Raw genomic sequence first — 19,886 nt, forward strand, 5'->3', positions numbered from 1 at the left:
TTTGGACAGTTCAAGGTTAGATGGATAGTGTGCTTTCATATAATCTATTTAAATATTCATGCCTGATCTGCGATCCATCTCCTCATTTTTCTCTGAATATGTTTCTTCCTTTTCATTTCTAATATCAAATATCTTCACATTGCTTAGATATTTGACATCAGAATGTAATGGAAGATCAACTTATCTGGATAGATATATGGAGATGCTGTCGGATTTTCGGCATAGGCGTTTAAATGGGAATATGAAAGTATTACAATCTATCCAACCTTGGATGGATAACTAATTTACGATTTAGTATAACTCTTTTAACATTAGATTGTTAATGCTAATATGATTTAATATCTTTCAACTATTAGATGTCTAATGAGGGTCTTTCCAATACCTCAGGTAGTTTGTCAGTTAAATCATCGATGATCCTGAAAGATGAAGGATTAGGTCTAGAAGATGAAGAGGTGCCCATTGATATTAGTATCTTATAGTCATATATTACGGAAAAAGTGAAAAAAAGATTAGTAGTATGGGAAGATTTTAAAGAAGTAACCCTAAATAATAGCAACGTGAAGATACAATGCAAGTACTGTAAGACTCAATATGCTAAGAAAGCAGATGGATCGACCACAACTCTGAAGAAATACAATCTGAAGTATCATAAAAAAGTGAGAACTCAGACCTCAGGGCAATAGACACTTTCATTTACCCAATCTGTAAGGAGTTTTTCGCAAGGTACATTGTCCATTTACAAGTACAACAAAGACTATATGAATGAGTTGACGATCAAATTTATTATTACCAATGAAAAACCATTTCAGATGATAAAGAGTCCTTCTTTTGTCGAATTAGCTGGATGCCTTAACCCCAGATACGAGAAGGTCTCCTGTACAACAATAAAAAGAGTGTGTATAATGATGTATGAAAGCGAGAAGCTCAAGTTGAAAGGACAGTTGAATTGATTTATTAAATTAGCTTAACGTCAGATTTGTGGACGGCATCCAATCAATAAAAGGGATATATGTCACTAGCTGCACACTACGTTGATGCCGAATGGAGGCTCTGTAAGAGAATCATAAACTTTCGTTATCTTGCGCCTCCTCACACTGGATTGATGATTTCGGACTACATGTACAAATGTCTTATGGACTAGGGCATTGAGAAGAACAGCCCATCAATAACTGTAGACAATTCCTCTGCAAATGATAACGTGATAACGAATTTGCGGAACCAGTTTAGTGCTACCGGTGACATGTATTTTGGTGGAAAGATATTTCATGTTAGGTGTTATGCTCATATCCTAAACTTGATTGTACAAGATGACCTTAAAACAATTGAGCCAATAATCGAGAACATAGGAGAGAGTGTTAAGTACATACGGGGATCACCTTCACGATTATATACAGAGAATGAGATCGTGAAGCGGTCAAATTTGTCATCTCAAAAAATGATGAAGTTGGATGACATGACACGTTGGAATTCAATTTTTTAAATATTGGATTCAGCAATAGCTTTCAGAGATACATTCTCTCACTATGCGAAGCGTGATAGTGCGTATCTTTGGTTGCCTTCTAAAGATGATAGGTCAAGAGCTGAATCAGTTCACAAGTTCATTTCGATTTTTTACGACACAACGAAGAAATTTTCAGGAAGCAAGTATTCAACAACAAATATATCTCTGTCAGAACTTTGGAGGGTAAAATATGTCTTGTACAAAAGCTATAGTGGACTAGACTTTTTACAATTAATAACCATGGGTATGCAGTTAAGTTTGATAAGTATTGGTCTGAGTGTAGTCTGGTAATGGTTGTTGCAGTCGTTCTTGATCCTCGATACAAGATGATCATGGTTGTATTCATATGTAATAAATTATATGGTGAGAAGAGTGCCCCTAAGGTCGATAAGATTCGTGATGCAGTCAATGATTTGTATAATTTCTATGTGTGCATCGTAAAAGACAAAACTCCTCAAGTGAGTTCTAGTTCTGCTTTTGATAAACCCCGAGAAGAAATGGTAGATGATTTCATGTCTTTCAATGCACAACATGCGACTCAAATGCAAACACCCTCATTAGAACTTGAAAACTATCTCAAGGAGCCACGTGTAAAATACAATGCCAATGAATTTGATGTTTTAAACTGGTGGAAGATGAAATCTCGTGATTCACAATACCCTATGCTCTCGTTAATGGCACAAGACATATTATCAATTCTAATTTTAAACGTGGCTTAAGAATCTACTTTTAGTATGGGGAGTAAGGTCGTGAACAAGTATCGAAGCTCGCTTACACCATAATCGGTTGAAGCGCTCATTTGTACATAGGATTAGCTGTGTTCGATCTGGGGGAAAGGAAAATCTATTGATGAGGAGTTCAAGGAAGAGGAGAGTGATAAGAAAGATGAGACAATACCTGCAGGATAAGACACTGCCTTCTATTTCTCTTACATTTGCTTACAAGTTACAACAAGATATTTGTAATTATTTTTTAATGGCTTAAATTGTAATATTTTATGGGTGGATAGATATTTCTCCCTTTTCATTTATACTATTTGAAAGGATGAGATATAGATGTCCTAGAGGGGGGGTGAATTGGACAATACCAAATAATTCGATACAATGCGGAATAATGAATCAATTAAATATAATATTGTAAAGTATTGAATCCTTGATACCAAATGGTTCGTAGGACAACCTTACACCTAAAATATTTAGGTAGGACAACCTTATTTCATGATGTCTTTGAAATCAAAGTATCAAACTAATTGCAAAGAGAAAGAAAAGCACAATAGCACAAATAATCAAATTCAATCACCACAATACACAAAAGAGTTATAGTAGTTCGGTTCCTCAATGCAACCTACTCCACTATTAAAATTACTACCCTCACAACTTTGGCTTTCACTATTTCAAGGTTTTTCAGGGTCACCTTAACAACCTTATACAGTTATTGCGATTTTCACGGGCTATCACAATGAAACCCATTTTATGATTTTACGGGGTCACCACAAACAAACCCGCTTTGTGATTTTACAAGGTCACCACAAACAAACCCGCTAAGATTTTCGAGGAATCTCAGAAAAATCCAAACTGAAATAATTAAAAACAAACAGTACTTATCTTCGATTTGGTGAGTCGAAGTCATACCTATAGCTTGAGTGCAGTAATCTTCTTCTTCGGATATTGATAAAGCCAATGTATAAGTTCAACCCAAAAAGATACAAAAGGATCTAATAGATTTCCAATGAAATAAAGGAAACCCTATTGCTGCAGATTCGATTCTCCTTCTTTTCAAAGTAGAGTATGGATTACTCTTATCAAAACAATTTAATCTAACTTTGAAAAGGAAAATATAATAAGCTAATAATAAAATATGAATTACAACACAAATACCTTAAAGAGGCTTGAAGGATCTATCTCTACAACACATTAAAAGAATATGAATTTTCATGATTTAGAATGTAAGAGAAAGCCTCTATTTATAACCAAGAATCTATGTAGTTCAACTGGCCTAAGATTCGGTTCGGCTGGTCAAACTCTAAAGATTACGTTCCAATCAGAATCTGTAAATCACGAGATAAAATCTTTCAAAACTTCGACTAGCATAAACCCATGTTCGGCTAGCCTAAGCTCAAGTTCGGTGGCCTAACTGGCCTAGATTCTGAAATCGCTTCATTGTTGGAAACTTGAACGAACTTCCTTAGGTTGGCCGAAGTTAGGTTCGGCTAGCCGAACCCTACCTTGGGTTCGACGAACCTACTGCAAAAGAAGATCTTATGAGATCTGAATTTTGTCCGAATTTTACATAATTGGTCCAAGTAGTTAAGCTGGCCTAACTAGAGTATATTTACCATAAAATGTGATTCAAAATATGCAGGAGTGAAATACACCTAACCTATGGTCCAAGGAAGTGTGCTGATCTTTGAATTATAAATGATCTTACATTGAGATATTGAATCTTCTTTCTAGGTACTTAATCGATTGATAGCTTGTCTTCAGTCGAGCTTGCAATCGTAACCGGATTACGAAATTTAACAAATTAATATGTGCTTTAAGTATAAGCACTTACACTATTCAATTAGTTAATGTTGCTTAAATCTCATATTATATAGTTGGCTAATTGCATTCATTCATCACTATAACTTTTTTTTTATTGCCTTAACCTAACCAAATATTTTTCTTTTAAAATATACACCCGTAGATATGTCATCGAAAGATGATACATCGGCAGATATTTGGGATTATGGAGTCTAAGTCTACTCCCAAGATGGAAAGATAAAGTTACAATGCAAGTTATGTGAAAAACAATTTGTAAATAAAATAAATCAGCTGAAATTATATTTGGCTTGTCGGGGAGGAGACATTGCACCATGTAGTAAAGCTCTTTAGGAAGTTCGAGATTTATTCTAAGTCATTCTCGATTCAAATACAAAGACTTTCTACACCCCTCCCCCTACAATTACAACTAATAGAACCAGTCATAAAATATATAGAAGTAGGCTTATTATAAATAAAGAAGGGTTAAACAAAGGAACTGCCTCCAGACCCTCCACAGTTAGTAGATAAGAAGAATAATAGAGAATTTTAAGGGAACAAGAAGAACATGATTATAAAGAGGTCGTAAAAGAAAGCTTGAAAATGGCATCCAGTACCAAACAACAACATCCACCCCTTCCAAGACAACATGATGTTGAAGCAGGCATGAGTAAATTATTAAATTTCTTAAAAGTCTCGAAGCATTTTATAGGCAGTTGGGAATCCCGTACAAATCGGATCATAAAAGGTGCCGGAAAAAACTTGTTCAATATATGAACGAGGATGATGGGAAGATATCTCTACCATCCGATTCAACAGAGGTGAATGACCATCTTTTGCACACCTCCAGCTCAGAGTCGGCCCAGAATTCGAGCGTAGTTGAAGTCATAAAAAGATAATCAAATGATGATTCTGGCAATGAAGGTGGAGGTGGAGGAGGGGGTTACTAGTAAAGACAAGGTTCATCTGGTTATACGCCACAACGGCATTCATCATACAGAGGTTATTAAATGTATGAAAGTTTTATTTGTTTGTATGTGTATGTTAGGTTTATTTACTTTTGATTATGGACGGAGTTTATTTATTTTGTTCTTTTTATGGGCATAGTTTATTTACTTTGGAAGTTGGATTTGTGATATTTTAACAGTTGAATGACCTAGCTAAATCATTCAACATATGATATCATGCATCTCACCATGAATGATGCTTTATGAAATATCCCAAATTGAAAGATTTTGCCTTGGATCTCCCAAAGAACAATTGAATGACCCATTGCGTGCCAAGTGTGCAGATGTGTGATGGTTTTAGTTAAAGCTCTCTATATTTGTACGTGTACTACTATCAATTTTCAAGTGCCCAATCCGACCTCAATAAGAGTATAGGACCCAACTATCAGCCCGATGTTTCGAACCCTAACCCACCTAAATTCTTTTTTGCTCAACCCGTTATAAGATTCAAGCACTTATAATTTCATTCATTGTTTAATTGATTTTATTTCTCTCAAATATATTTTAATATGTAAAATTAGTTATTTATTAACTTAGAAAAGTTACCCTTAATTTTTTCTTTTTTTAATAATTTTTTGGAAATTTTCCATTTAAAAAAAAAAATTCAAAAAAAAAAAAAAAAAACAAATGACTCCATCTGAATCATTCCCAACTCGATCCGACTCGTTTTCCCTAACCAAGTCGGACTCCGTTCGGGTCAGGCTAACCACGAATCGGTTCGAATCGAGTTAACCCTACTGTACTCGGTCCCAAGTCGGATCGAGTCAAGTTGGACCTAACTAGGTCTGACTCAACTCGATGCCCACCTCTAGTTCCTAAAGAGAAGTTCAAGTTCTGTGTAACTTTTCTGGGCTTGGCGAAAGCATAAGAAGGTGAAGGAGTGTACAAAAGAAGCAATGATGGAGCTATGACATAAGGTAAAGACAAGAGAAGAGGTTAAGAAGCTACATGATTGAAGATTGAAGACATAGTAGAGATTATTGTTTCCAATTTTGATTGTGATTCCTCCTAAGGTTATATATAAGGGTGTAATGGGGATTGGGGGAGTATTATAGAGCTTTTCCAATTCATTCTAGGGTTTTAAGGATGTAGCTTTTTCTTTTTTTCTTTTTACACACGCACCCGCCACACACCCACGCACGCCATAGTGGGATTTCACCACCTATGGGTTATCATGAGGTTGATTCGAGGTTGTTTGGATTGGGTATTCTCTAAACTCTTGTAATTTATACTTTTATAACGATTATATGTCACTTGTGCCATGATTTTTTCCCGGAAGAATTTTTTCACATTAAAATCATTGTGTTCTATTTGTGCTTCCTTGGTGCGATTGAATTACTTCACTTGATTCATCTATGTGTGCTTCTATGGTCCCCCAACAATAATGCACATGATGTACATAATGCAAAAGACATGTGGCATGCACGTGTGTTATACAAAATATGCCCATACTCATACACGTATGGAAGCCATGTTGCGTTTGAGGTAAATGCAATGTGATGCCGGTGATGTGAATAATTTTTATCATATGGTTGTACTTAGTTACATTTATCCCAAAAAATAAAAATAAAAAATTACTATGATTAGATTATTCTAATCATCTAACCAATGGCAAAAAAAAAAAATTTGAAAATTTTAGATTAATTGTTGAGAAAATGGTCTAATCATCAATCTCGACAGCCTCTAAACTCTCAAGACTTACTTTGATCCGATAAGAAGAACCTCTATCTATTCTTTGTCATTGATTTGTCCAATTGAAATGATATTAAAAAAATCAATAGCGACATTGGACCAATCTCAAATGCAAATGGTCCAATCTGAATGATGATAAAGATGAACGGTTATCGCACCCGTGCAGACAATAGATAGGTTTGCGTTTTAAATCTGGAGCATGAGCGGACTTGGGTTTAAGCATTCAACTGAATCACTAAATGGGTCAGGTCTAGAACCTCTCGAAGTTAACCTAATCTGGACCTATTTTTCAAATGGATCCGCTTAGGCCACCCTGGAATGGACACGACCCACACCCAAAAGTAGTAATTAATTAAAATTAGTTAGGAAAGTCTAAAATTTTGCTTAACTAATTAATACTAATTAGGGTAACTGGGAAATTAAGAACCTTTAAATGTGATCCATTTTTTTTATACTAAATCTATTCTATAAACACTATGTTTATGGATTCTTTTTAGCATTGTGTGGGATATGTTTATTGAGCCGAAAGCTCAGCTGCGCACCAGTTCGCGCAAACTTTTTTCAGAACCCATCACACGTGATGCGTTTCCAAAATCTGAACGGTCCACGTGATGCAGCACCTCGTGAAACCGCTAGTCCCCAACTTTTACTTTGATCTAAACTAAGGTGGACCATGAAGAAAGAAGACGGTTTCCTCCCTTGATTTGCACATCTCTTTTCTATGGCCCACCAGAGTTTTAGATCAGGGCGAAAATTGGTTGCCTATGGTTTCATGAGATGCCTCATCAAATGGACCGTTCGGATTATACGCCCATACAACATGTACAAAGGTGCACACGTGCGCAGGTGAGCATGCCCCTGTTTATTGAAACGAATTTTACTTGGATTTTTTCTTAAATCCTACTCAATTCGGTACAATTCAACAGGAAGCGCATGCTTTCGAAGCTCATTGATTTAAACCTTTGTTAGAATAGTATATTTGGAGCAATATATCTGTCAGAAAAAAAAAAAAAAATTGCAAAACATAAGTTCAACCCACGAGATCAATGAATTGGGTTTTGGTACAGGACCCAAACTCGACCCATTAAACAAATGGATCCGCTTTTTCAGTGCTTGAAGGCTCATGAAGCCCTAGCATTCATGTCCTACTTAGGTAGGAAGATATCATGGACAGGCACTGCATGTAGTATGTAGAGCGTAGTGCATACCATCTTAACAGCAAGCATAGGGCGTGTAGAGAGAGCTGTTGAACAATCCAAACAGTTAGTACAGAGCCTCCGCTTGGGGCCGCTGCACAGGTTGCGGAGAGCTAGAGCTTGTAGCACTGGGCCATTGCTCAAGAGCACACAATGCGGGGCCGCAGATTGCAATAGACAGTTGACATGAAGCCATTTCTAGAGCTCAGACAGTTGGCACAGAGCCACTGCTAGTGCTGGGGTTCATAGCTTAGTGCTAATTGGAAAATAAAAGAAGAAAATGAAGTAATCCTTAGAACCGCTCCTTTAGACAGTGCAGATGCACCTGTTGAAACTCAGACAAGAAACACAGAGCCACTGCTGGAGACTGGCTAGATGAAAGGCTTGATTAGCGAGAGAGGGAGTCCTTAAAACTCTCAATCTCATCCTCACCTTGACTGTACCTTGGCACAACACAATGAAGAAAAGGCAGAGAAGGTTTCAGAGAGCTTTTATCAATCTCTAAAATGCCCAGAAGGTCTACCATTGAGCTGTTAGGCAATTACGGTCGGCTGTCGAGGCAGTTAGCCATTACAGACATGCGTCACAACACCATTGTACTACCTGAGAAAGTTCTGTTAGTTCGGGCGCTGACCATCTTAAGTAATCCCCTATATAAATCAATCCCTTCGCACAGAATTTCCAGTCTTTCAACTAATTTTATACCATGCTCTTCTTTTAAGATCACCTATAAAGAAAGGCTTTCTCAAATAAAATGAGCACTTCTTGACAAATGAAACAGGTTTAATTCAACTTGCTTAAACAAATGCTCTTTTGGGTGTATTTAGACTCAAAACCCAACCCAGACCCTAACCATATAGCAATGGATTGGGTCTGCACTGACAACAAGACCCTAGTACTAACAAGGGGTCTGAAATTCCAACTCAACCAATTCACTCCCATGGTATTGGACCACATCCCTATCCATGCTGGCGCCCATCAGATCGGGGACCAAATATACTCTTTGACTAAACATGGAAATTCATTTGAGGCATCATCAGTCATTCATTTGCACATTCAGAAGTTACTTGTCCTGAATTATTTACTTATGCCACCCTAAGTGACACAGGAAAGTGCATGCACACAAACACAGACTGGAAAAATCAATTCAACATATCCAGGCAGATTCATTACATGACAAATGCTAAAATTGTATTATATACATTTGTGGCGGAAAATGCACTGCTAAAACAAATTACATCATGCTATATTCTGAGATACATTAGAGAGAGAGAGAGAGAGAGTCCCTCCATGAAGAACGAGAGAGAGAGAGAGAGAGAGAGAGAGAGAGAATACCTCATTGTAGAACGAACAAATGAACAACGCTTCTTGCTCTGCCATCGTCAAAGGTTCACTATCCAGTGCCAGCACAGGCCTACAGTCCAAAAAAGAAATAAAAACTGCAGAGGAAAAGCAGACATCCCAAAGGGATAAAATGTCAGAGCATTCTGACAGAAAGCCTGGAAGAAACAGCAGAATCACAGATCCATCACATAACTTACGGTTAATTACCTCTAGGGCTATAAATGGGCAGGCTGGACCATGCAAGTGCAAATTTTGAATAGACCAACCTGGGCAATTCAATCAATAAATGGGCTCAAGCCCAGCCCAGCCTAACCCATTTGCAGCCCTAGAGAAAAAAAAAAGTATGCTGGGTATCATCATAACCAAAATAAAAATGAGTAAAAGAATAGCAAATATGGGAAATAAGAAGCATCAAATGATAATGGGTGACGTTCCGATTGCCAAATTCATTGCCAGTCAATAGGGACCACTTGGTCGAAAGGACAACCCTTTGGTCCCCTATAATCCACTACTCACACACGTGGCTGGAAAAGACTCCCATTCATTAATGTGTCCCCCCACAATGGTTCAAGTCAGTGATGGAAGGCCCCCCTATATCACCGGAAGAGAGAACTAAACCAAACGATCATCCATGGAGATTAATCATCTCAATTCAAAAGATAGGAAACCACAAGAAGATCAAAGTCCCTATCAGAGTGATCAGCAAGTTGATTTATCTAACCACATGAGACCTGACCTAGCCAAACCCCAATTAGCTGGAAATCTGGGATAAGGCTATGATGATTATGATTATGAAACTTGCTCAACTCTTGCAAAGTGCTCTGGAAGCCCACACCTAGAAGTCATAAACAGAATCTTGATATGTTTGGAGAAATTATCTGCTGGGGGATTATGTTTGCACATCAAGGGCATATCTTCAAGCAGGCACGGCAGCACCCTCCACACAATAAGACTGGGCAAGTTCATTAGGAGATAATCTAAGACTGCAGGATCTACATTTGATGAGGGTAATTTGATAATTTAGAGAGTTAAGAAGCTACCTAATCTGTTGTTTATCTTATTTTCCTTTGTTATTTATTTGAGCGAGAAGCAAATCTAGTGTTGCCAGATCAAAGCACAAAATAGAATTCAGCATAACGCCTCATAATGCCTTATCAGCTATACCATTATTGAAGACACTGTTGACGTGATTGGGGATGTATCGCCTCCTAGAATCATCCACTGTAATTATCAAGTGACTACTACATGAGAGCAGCGTCCAGATAGAAGATCACAGCAAAAGAACTTGGTAAAAAGGCATGCATGCAGGCTATAGAACCTGATTAGGGATTCAGACTCTAAAGCCAGTCACAAGACTGACTTCTTTTTTGAGAAACAATGTACCCGACCACCCCGACCCCAAAAAAATCATACTTCTATGTTATCCTTCCAGAAAATCCTAGATAAATTACAGATCAAAAACATACTGGACAAATAACCTTTCTTCTTCCTTTTGCTTCTTCTCTGTTTTCCCTTAGCATTAGCACTAGCTCATCTTTCTCTGGATTACTCTCCTAATCTTCCTGCCTTATTTTTTTTCATAATCTTTTCATTGTTCTTTAGGAATTTTCCATTGACGAGCCTATACACCTCATTTTCACCAGCTTCGACAAGTCAAATTTGGAAAAGAAAAGATAAATTTCCAGCAAGGCTTGACGTTTTTCAAAAGAGGGTAAAAAAATACAGAGAAACTGCAAGCAGATCAGCTGGCATGGATATTCAAGCAAGTTGGAGGTCCCATTCTTCCGTATGTAAAACAAAACAACCATAAGTATCATCATCATCACGAGTATCATCATCATCATCCACATCCTGTCCCACCATTCCACTCAATCAAGGACCAAAAGCGCGAGGTTGGAGGTAGTAATAAAAGAAATTGGTTCGGTTACATCAACCCTATTCCACCATTCCACTCTATCAAGGACCATATCCTCAATTAAAACACAGGTCATCAATTCTTTTCCTACTATCTCCAACCACGTCCTTTTGGGCCTTCTTCCCCTTGCCCTTTCAGAGCCTTCAACTTGAACCAACTCACTCCTAACTAGTGCAGTTCCTAGTCTCAGTTGCACATAGCCAAACCATCTAATTTCTACTTTTCCTCATCTTAATACCTGTTAGTGCTACTCCAAGTTCAAATGCATTCATTTCTAATTCTATCCTTCCCTTGCCATCTCAGCATCCTCATTTCAGCTACAAGCCTATTAACATGTTGTTCCTTAACCACCCAACATTATGTATCCAGATAGAAAAGGAACTCCCAAATGCACTATTTAAAGTGACACAACATCATGTTGAATGATCAATCACCCAGAAATTATCCAAACATCAAATGAGCTCTCAGCAATAACAGTAAAGAAAATGGGAATATCAGAATCTACCTCTTTTGTTGTGGCATGGAATATTAGGAGGCAGATAACAATCTGTGGAACCGTTGGACTCTTATAGTCCAAACATCTAGTGAACTTCTTCTTTGCCTTTTGCTTCCCATGCGAAATAAGAAGTCTTCTGTGTCTAGAACGTAGGAAACCTGCAGCATATGCATTTCACAAACATTTAACAGACTGTGAGAAAGCAAGATAATCAAAATAAACATATTCTCATAATTGAGAAAATATTCCATAACAATGTTAAAATTTCACATCTCAAAACAAGGAGCACAGTGAAGTACCTTGGATGAATTGCAAGATATTTTACACTCCAAACCATTAATTAATTGAATTCCCTCCATTGCTTTGCATGCTGCAGAATATTCATCATCACATGCATATTTGCGCTTGTTTCTGCAATTATACATTGTGTTCATAGCTTATCAACCATTGTGACCATTCAAACAACATGATCTGCAATGTCAAATTGTCAATATACCTTCCAAGGAAGACACCATGCATTTCCTTCCTGTCAGGAACAACTGACAAGAACTCATTATGCAGATAAGCCGCAAAATTAGCGTCCATCGAAACGGCAGTCACTTCAGGTTTTTCATGCCCATATTCCATCAATTGGATAGACAGGCGGGTTGGACTGGATGACTGCAACAATTACAAAATCAATCACATTCTGCATAACAAGTGAGCATTTGTAGGTTTTGAATTTAAAGTGCAAATTATTTTCATATTAAGCAAAAGGCAACAAAAGCCACTAAAACCTACGCATTCAAATCTATATGTGTTCTCATCATGGAGAAGAACACGAGCATTTTCATGATAAACTAAATCAACAAATCTGCCAGGTCGCCGTGATTTTTCATATGCATACAGCTGAAGAAGCTTATTGTCCATCTCATCGGATACAACTGCTTGAAGCTGAAACAAAAATTCACAAAACATGTTATATCAATTCACAGATATGCACATTCTACCCAAAATAATAATAATAATAATAATAATAATAATAATAATAATAATAATAATCAAGAAGATATTATTCATAAGGAAATTACCTGTTTGACAAGTTTATATATCAACTTATCCAATGTGAATAGCACATAGGATTGAGTTCCAATAATAGCACGGCAATCATCTTCATACTTTGTATTGTCAGCAGAACCATCAAGTAAACTGTACAGTGCGCTCAAAAATCTGTACCTCAAAAAAAAAGGGGGCATCCTAAATTGAAGCATATGAGCATATCTAAATTTGAAAGGACTATATGTGTGAAGCAAATACCTGGCATATGGATCAGGAGGGCTTGTATCCTTCAGAGTTCTCCATTTTCTTTCAGTGGATGATGAATTCATCTTGGCTGAGAGCATCCTATCGTACAAAGTCTACCACAAAAGATTCTAACTAATGAAACCACATGACATGTACAAAAAACTAATACACACCCACCCACACACACATATAGAAACTTCAACGCATGCATATTAACAAGCTTATCTTTAATCATCATCACCATCACAGCCTAGACCCAGTTATTTGGGTTCAACTTTAATGATTTGCTAGCCAAAAGTTGGATGCCCAGCTACCCACATATCATCAACCCTCCATTACTCAGGCTTGGGAGCAGCTGGCACATCCGTAACAAGTTGATTACATCATTAAACAGGTGCAAGTAGAAAATTTGCACAGAATGTGAGTGCCATCAAACCAAGATAATATGGTATCCTCAGTACGAAAAAATTGTGAATGCGCTCATGGATCCAAGTTGTCCAACAGATGAATAACACCCTGAACTCTAGTCATAGTGGGCCATGCAGTTTCTACAATTAGCACATTCTCTCAATTATCCAGAACTACTCAATCAACAAGCCACCTCTTTCTAGGCCATAGACTTAAATTTGCATTGATTTGACTCTTTTTCTCTTTTTTTTTTGAAGCCTAAAATTTGCACTGATTGAATGTTTCCAACCACCCATCCCATGTAGCCTGTCTAGACCAATCTCAACAATGATAATGGTCCAAATCAAATTGCATCGAATGGGTGGGTCGGAAAGATCCCGTCAAAATGATTCCTAGTTTACAGTCCAACCAAGAAAAGCCTCATCAATTGAGTGGTCCAGATCAATGAGAAAATGTGCAATTTGTAGATTGAGCGTATTGTCAGCTTTCATGACCGAAGTGTATACATGAAAATTTGAAAGCAGGAGATTAAAACCCGTAGGATATCCCATCATTCCAAATTTTGGGCTATGAGCAACCCAATTGACTTGGAGATGTTCACTGGTGGTGTTTGTATGTGCTGCGTTAAAGATAAGGCTGTTAACACACATGCTTAACATTATGCATGCATGTATATATGTACAATAGCAGGAAACATGTGCATTACCTGATGAAGCCGAAAAAGCACATAAAATGAATCATTGCCGTAAAAAATACGAGATTCTTTATTCTCCTTATCATGTAATGCCGATGGCACATGTTTCGCAAGGGGCTTCACTGTGAGTAGAAAGCGTTCTGAAAATGGCAATGATGTTCCATCCCCTTCGGCATCATGTGCATCAGCCATCCCTTCAGCCTCACCTTCACTTTCAGCCTTGGCATCATTATCATCATGGTCAACATCTTCTTCCTCTTCCTCATGATCTTCACGGGAGCACTCACCATCACCTGACTCACTCCCTGAAACATCTTCACCAGGCTCAGATACATTATCACTATCCTCCATCGACCTCTGAACACTTTCCTCACCCTCATCATCAGCATCGGCATCATTTTCTCCTGCCTCCACACAACACACTTCACCATGTCTGACTTGATGCTGCCTGTTTGCAGCAGTATCCTTAGACTTGGGAACAGCATCCGTACCAGCATCACCATAGACCACAAAATTGTCCTCTTCAAAATCCCCATTGGGTGATAATTCACCCTCTTCCCTCTCAACCTTGAAGTTGTTATTGGCAACAATATCTTCCTGATATCTGTGACTTCTGGCACTCTCTGTCATGCATTGCCCGTTTGCTGATACAGCTGATCTCGTATTATCACCTCCCTATAGCCCAGAAGTGAAGAAAAATAACTGCTTTGAATAATCAAAGACAATATAATGCAATGAAAACCAGGGAAACAGTTGTTCTGAGCAGAATATCCAAGAAAATGGACTTTTTCAAGATGTGTGACAATTTTTTATTATAATACACACATCTTTATGAGCATCGATAGATTTATGCAATGTTGAAGAAGCTGTTGTCTTCTGACCCCCTGAAGTTTCCCTCAAGGCGGATTCTTCTTCCACAGAAACCAAGACCGACATTGGGAATTCCAGTTTTTTTCTTTTTCTATTGCTTTTAGGATTTGAGGGAGCCAGTTATTCCTTCGAAATCCACATAAAGAAAATAAAAATATTTTTCTAGTATACTCCCTTCTCATGTTACCCGAAAAAAGAAAAGAAAAGGACAAGTATCAACATTAGAGACAGGTGAGAATCAGATGGATCACCTGGCACGTAAGTCAAGCAGGCCACTCTATATAAAACACCAGACATACAGATCAGACATTCAACAGTCTTATTCGATATACATTTGTAGACCGCCTGAGGAGTGGACCAGTATTATCTGTGCCAGGTAATCATCATGGCGGGGCCACCTTATACATGGCTACAATGTCGTACACACATGACATCAATGGCACGTTGCTTGGGCGGATGATGACCCAGCATACACCCTCCTTTTGAAATGGTGCAATCTTCTATCTTCACGAAGTCCAAATTATAGTTGCAAAAAACATGAAGCAAAGCAGTAATGGATTCAGGTGCGTGTCTGTTTCTAATATTTAGCACATACGAGCAGATAGGAAGCAGGAGTGCAAGTTTGAAGCACGATCCAGGAACCGCACCTAGTTGGAAAGATCGTGCAAGGTTCAAATGTAACCAATTGCAGGTTACCATTCCACAGCCGTGTTTGTAACTTGATAATATGCAATTATGTCTATTACATAAATTATCCAACATGATGTGATCTATGATCCAAATAAAGTTTTCTACAAAGCAAAATGGTTCACAACAGAATGGGTTTGGGTTGATTAAGGCTTTGCTGGGAGCCAGATTGAGGCCTTCCAGGGTAGCCGTTCGGGGAGTCCTCTTCTCTGCATTAACCAGATGATTTCTCCACCCCTTTTGCTTCTGCTTCAATAGAAGTTTAGTTATCCTTGAAAAAAGGATTTGATCTATGATCTTCTTGAATGTCAATGAAGTTTTTTATTCCTCCATACTCCAACATTCTTGTGAGTGTGCTCTTCATCCATTATTGCTATTCAAGCAAAATCACATTGATTCAATAATAGGATTGCACCATTAGTTACCCCTCCCACTTAAGAGTCTCACTCCAGCCTCCTGTTCTTGCTCTCACTTCCTAGCATTTTATACTTGCTCATATGTTGCCTCCTCACTTCATGCTTCGTGCAACTACACAAAGCCCAACAACCAGATTCCTAAATTTTAGAATGATGGTGATGACTAAGGAATTGGACTTGACTAAATAGAGTCCAAGATGGGACTTCCACTATCTTTTTGAGGGGCTGGAAGCAAAGATGATTGTTAGCATGGGGGTCAAGGAGAAGAACAGAAGTGGCAAAACAAAGGAAGATTGTTATTGTTATTGTTAGTGAATTACAAAACAGAAGCAACCCAACAATGTGATCGGGAAATCTAGCAGGTCAGCCCGGATGGAGAAACAAATTAGAGCCTAGTGAAGACAATTCCTGGAACGTAAAAGGCTTGGAGGTCGTAGGATAAGAGGATTATTTGTGTTGTGATTAGCAAGCAGAACACAGACATACAGTTAATCAAGAATTTAAATGGGAGAATGTGGATAAAGCCAATTTAATGCAAATCTGGGAAATGAAGAACCATAGATTTTCCTTTTCTTTTTTTCTTTTTTTGGAGAGAGAGTAGATAACAAAAACTTCATTAAGAAACCCACAAAAGCAGGAAAAGAATACAAACCCACACAGCCCTAAGAAGCTCCGAAAATATTATCAGCCAAATCGGCATTAACATAAACAGCCCAACTCGACACAAGCCCTTTAATACACCTAACAGCCTCATCCACCCCCATGCTTTCATTCCGAAAGCATCTACCATTTCTAGAACCCCATGAGACCCAAAAAAAAGCAGCCATAAGAATCAGCCTCTATTCCGGCTTTCCCCACACCTCCCCCATGCTAAGCCCGCAAGAGATCTTCAATATATTCCGGCATAACCCAATTGACATGAATCAAACCCAAAACATGAACCCGAACTTTAGACACAAAAGGACAATGCACAAACAGATGATCAATCGATTCCAGCTTCTCCATGCACATCAAGCATATATTGGGGATAATAAGAGCTCTCCTTTAAATGTTATCATCAGTAAGAACCCTCGTGTTCCACCAGCCAAACAAACACAGCCACCCTAGACCAACGTGAAAAGGATGAGGAGGAGAAGAAAAGCTGGGAGAGTCATGTATACTACTCACATGAGAAGCCCCGCTAACTCCCCAAACTCCTCATTTAGCATTATCATTTGGCAAGGTAATGCAGGGGCATTTTCACACCAGGATTGATTGGGGTAGCCCGTGGGATGCGAGGACACACTCGAGGTGGGTGAGCCATGTGATTTGGGGCCCACGGGGGAGGTCTCGTGTTCGAGACTCCTCACCGGGGATTAATGTGCATTTCACACCGGGCTCGAGTGAGGTAACCCATGGGATGTGGGGACACACTCGGGGTGGGCAGCCCATGTGATTTGGGTCCCACGAAGGGGATTCGGCCGAGGTCCTAACCCATGAGATGTGAGGCCTGGGCTATGAGGTAAAGGGCTTCATTCACCATACTTTAACAATTGGAGCTTTTAGAGCAAGTGGTTAATTGTTCCGCATCAAATTGGTATCAAAGAGGGAGGTCTCGTGTTCGAGACTCCTCACCGGGGATGATTAATACAGGGGCATTTTCACACCGGGCTCAAGTGGGGTAGCCCGTGGGAAGCGGGAACACTCGAGGTGGGTGACCCATGTGATTTGGGGCCCACGGGGGAGATCTCGTGTTCGAGACTCCTCACCAAGAGTGATTAATGCGCATTTCACACCGGGCTCGAGTGGGGTAGCCCGTGGGATGCGGGGACACACTCGGGGTGGGCGGTACCCATGTGATTTGGGGCCCACGAGGGGGGGTTCGGCCGAGGTCCTAACCCATGAGATGTGGGGCCTGGGCTATGAGGTAAAGGAATTAATTCGCCATACTCTAACGGTTCGAGCTTTTAGAGCAAGTGATTAATTGTTCTGCATTAAATTGGTATCAGAGCAGAAGGTCTCGTGTTCGAGACTCCTCACCGAGGGTGATTAATGCAAGGGCATTTTTACACCGGGCTTGAGTGGGGTAGCCCGTGGGATGCGGAGACACACTCAGGGTGGGTAACCCATGTGATTTCGGGCCCACAGGGGAGGTCTCGTGTTCGAGACTCATCGCCAGGGGTGATTAATGCGCATTTCACACCGAGCTCGAGTGGGGTAGCCTGTGGGATGCAGGAACACACTCGGGATGGGTGGTTCATGTAAGGCGGTATCCATGTGATTTGGGGCCCACGAGAGGGGTTCGGCCGAGGTCCTAACTCATGAGATGTGGGGCCTGGGCAATGAGATAAACGGATTCATTCGCCATAATCTAACAGTTCGAGCTTTCAGAGCAAGTGGTTAATTGTCATGCATCAAATTGGTATCAGAGCGGGAGGTCTCGTATTCGAGATTCCTCACCGATGATGATTAATGCAGGGGCATTTTCACACTGGGCTCGAGTGGGGTAGCCCATGGGACGCGAGGACACTCGGGGTGGGTGACCCATGTGATTTGGGGCCCACGAGGAAGGTCTCATGTTCGAGACTCCTCACCAGGAGTGATTAATGCGCATTTCACACCGGGCTCGAGTGGGGTAGCCCATGGGATGCGGGGACACACTTGGGGTGGATGGCCCGTGTAATTTGGGTCCCACGAAGGGGGTTCGGCCAAGGTCCTAACCCATGAGATGTGGGGCCTGAGCTATGAGGTAAAGGGATTAATTCGCCATACTCTAACAATTCGAGCTTTTAGAGCAAGTGGTTAATTATCCTGCATCACAAGGAAGCTCCACACCATCGAGCCACCGCTCATTAAAAAGAAAAAAGAAAAAAAAAAAAAAGGCAATCCGCCACGTAAATGAAATGGTTAAAAGCAAGATGTGCCATCCTTAGGAAAAGATCTTGCAAAGCACAATCTCCACGCATCCCTCTAGCCACTTCAATAGATGAAATTTTCTACTATCTACAGCTCCTTTCCAGATGAAATCTCTTCTAGCTTGTCAAGCCTATCCAGAACCTCTTTAGGACATTTGAACAAAGATAAAATATACACTATCATATTAGCCAGTTTCCCAACACACAAGGGAAACCCTAGATATGTCCAAGGAAATGACCCGGGTTTACATCCAAAGACATTCGCAAGACGACGAAGCTCTTCATTATTAACATGCACCCAGCATTTCAAACTTGGCCACATTAGTCTTCGTCCCCAACACAGCTTTAACAAAAAAAAAAAAAAAAAAAACAATTAATTTCAAAAGATAATCCACCAAAGACTCCTTCACACAACAAAACATAAACATATCATCGACGTACTGAAGGTGACTTATTTGACACCTATCCACTAACGTTTTGAACCCGCTGAATAACCCATTCAACTCCCGTTTGCAAAGCATCATACTAAGTGCCTCCCTAACAACAAATAAGGAGATAATAGGTCCCTTGCCTTAAGCCTCTTGACCATGGAGTCGGTTATGTATCGCCCAATACGTAATGGTAACAACCGAGTCCATTATATAATATGGGGGTCGAAACGATGACCCCTAGTTTTTCACTCGAATCGACCGTTACGCCCCATAATGACCGTTACCGCCCCGTAATGGTCATAAACAGCTAGTTTTTTTTTTCTTCTTTTTTAAGTCACGATTTTTCTCATTTTTTAGCATTTTTCTCTTCTAAATTCTTTCCCAAACTATTCTATTACAAATTCCGATCACTCTTAGCTTAAATTTGAAGATCAAAACAAGTTATTTCAATGATTTTGTTGAATCGAAGCTCCGTAGGCCATTTTCCGAAAAATCTTCAAAAATAGGTATTTATAACCTTTTTTTAAACCTC

General features: G+C 39.4%; 1 protein-coding gene across 2 annotated transcripts in view; it reads right to left on the bottom strand.

Moving 5' to 3' along the window:
* Positions 1-9,049: 9,049 nt before the first annotated feature.
* Positions 9,050-19,886, bottom strand: part of LOC131258289 (paired amphipathic helix protein Sin3-like 4) — a 39,883-nt gene continuing 29,046 nt past the window's right edge. For both annotated transcript variants that reach the window (XM_058259517.1, XM_058259516.1), the window contains exons 16-23: positions 14,069-14,731; positions 12,967-13,067; positions 12,741-12,879; positions 12,451-12,603; positions 12,167-12,330; positions 11,970-12,081; positions 11,680-11,828; positions 9,050-9,354 (exon numbers count right to left, since the gene is read on the bottom strand). In XM_058259517.1, the coding sequence (XP_058115500.1) occupies positions 11,703-11,828; positions 11,970-12,081; positions 12,167-12,330; positions 12,451-12,603; positions 12,741-12,879; positions 12,967-13,067; positions 14,069-14,731 (1,458 nt within the window). In that variant the 3' untranslated portion in view covers positions 9,050-9,354; positions 11,680-11,702. The remainder of the gene's footprint in view (positions 9,355-11,679; positions 11,829-11,969; positions 12,082-12,166; positions 12,331-12,450; positions 12,604-12,740; positions 12,880-12,966; positions 13,068-14,068; positions 14,732-19,886) is intronic.

Source organism: Magnolia sinica, chromosome 10 (genome assembly GCF_029962835.1).
Source record: "Magnolia sinica isolate HGM2019 chromosome 10, MsV1, whole genome shotgun sequence".
NCBI lineage: Eukaryota > Viridiplantae > Streptophyta > Magnoliopsida > Magnoliales > Magnoliaceae > Magnolia > Magnolia sinica.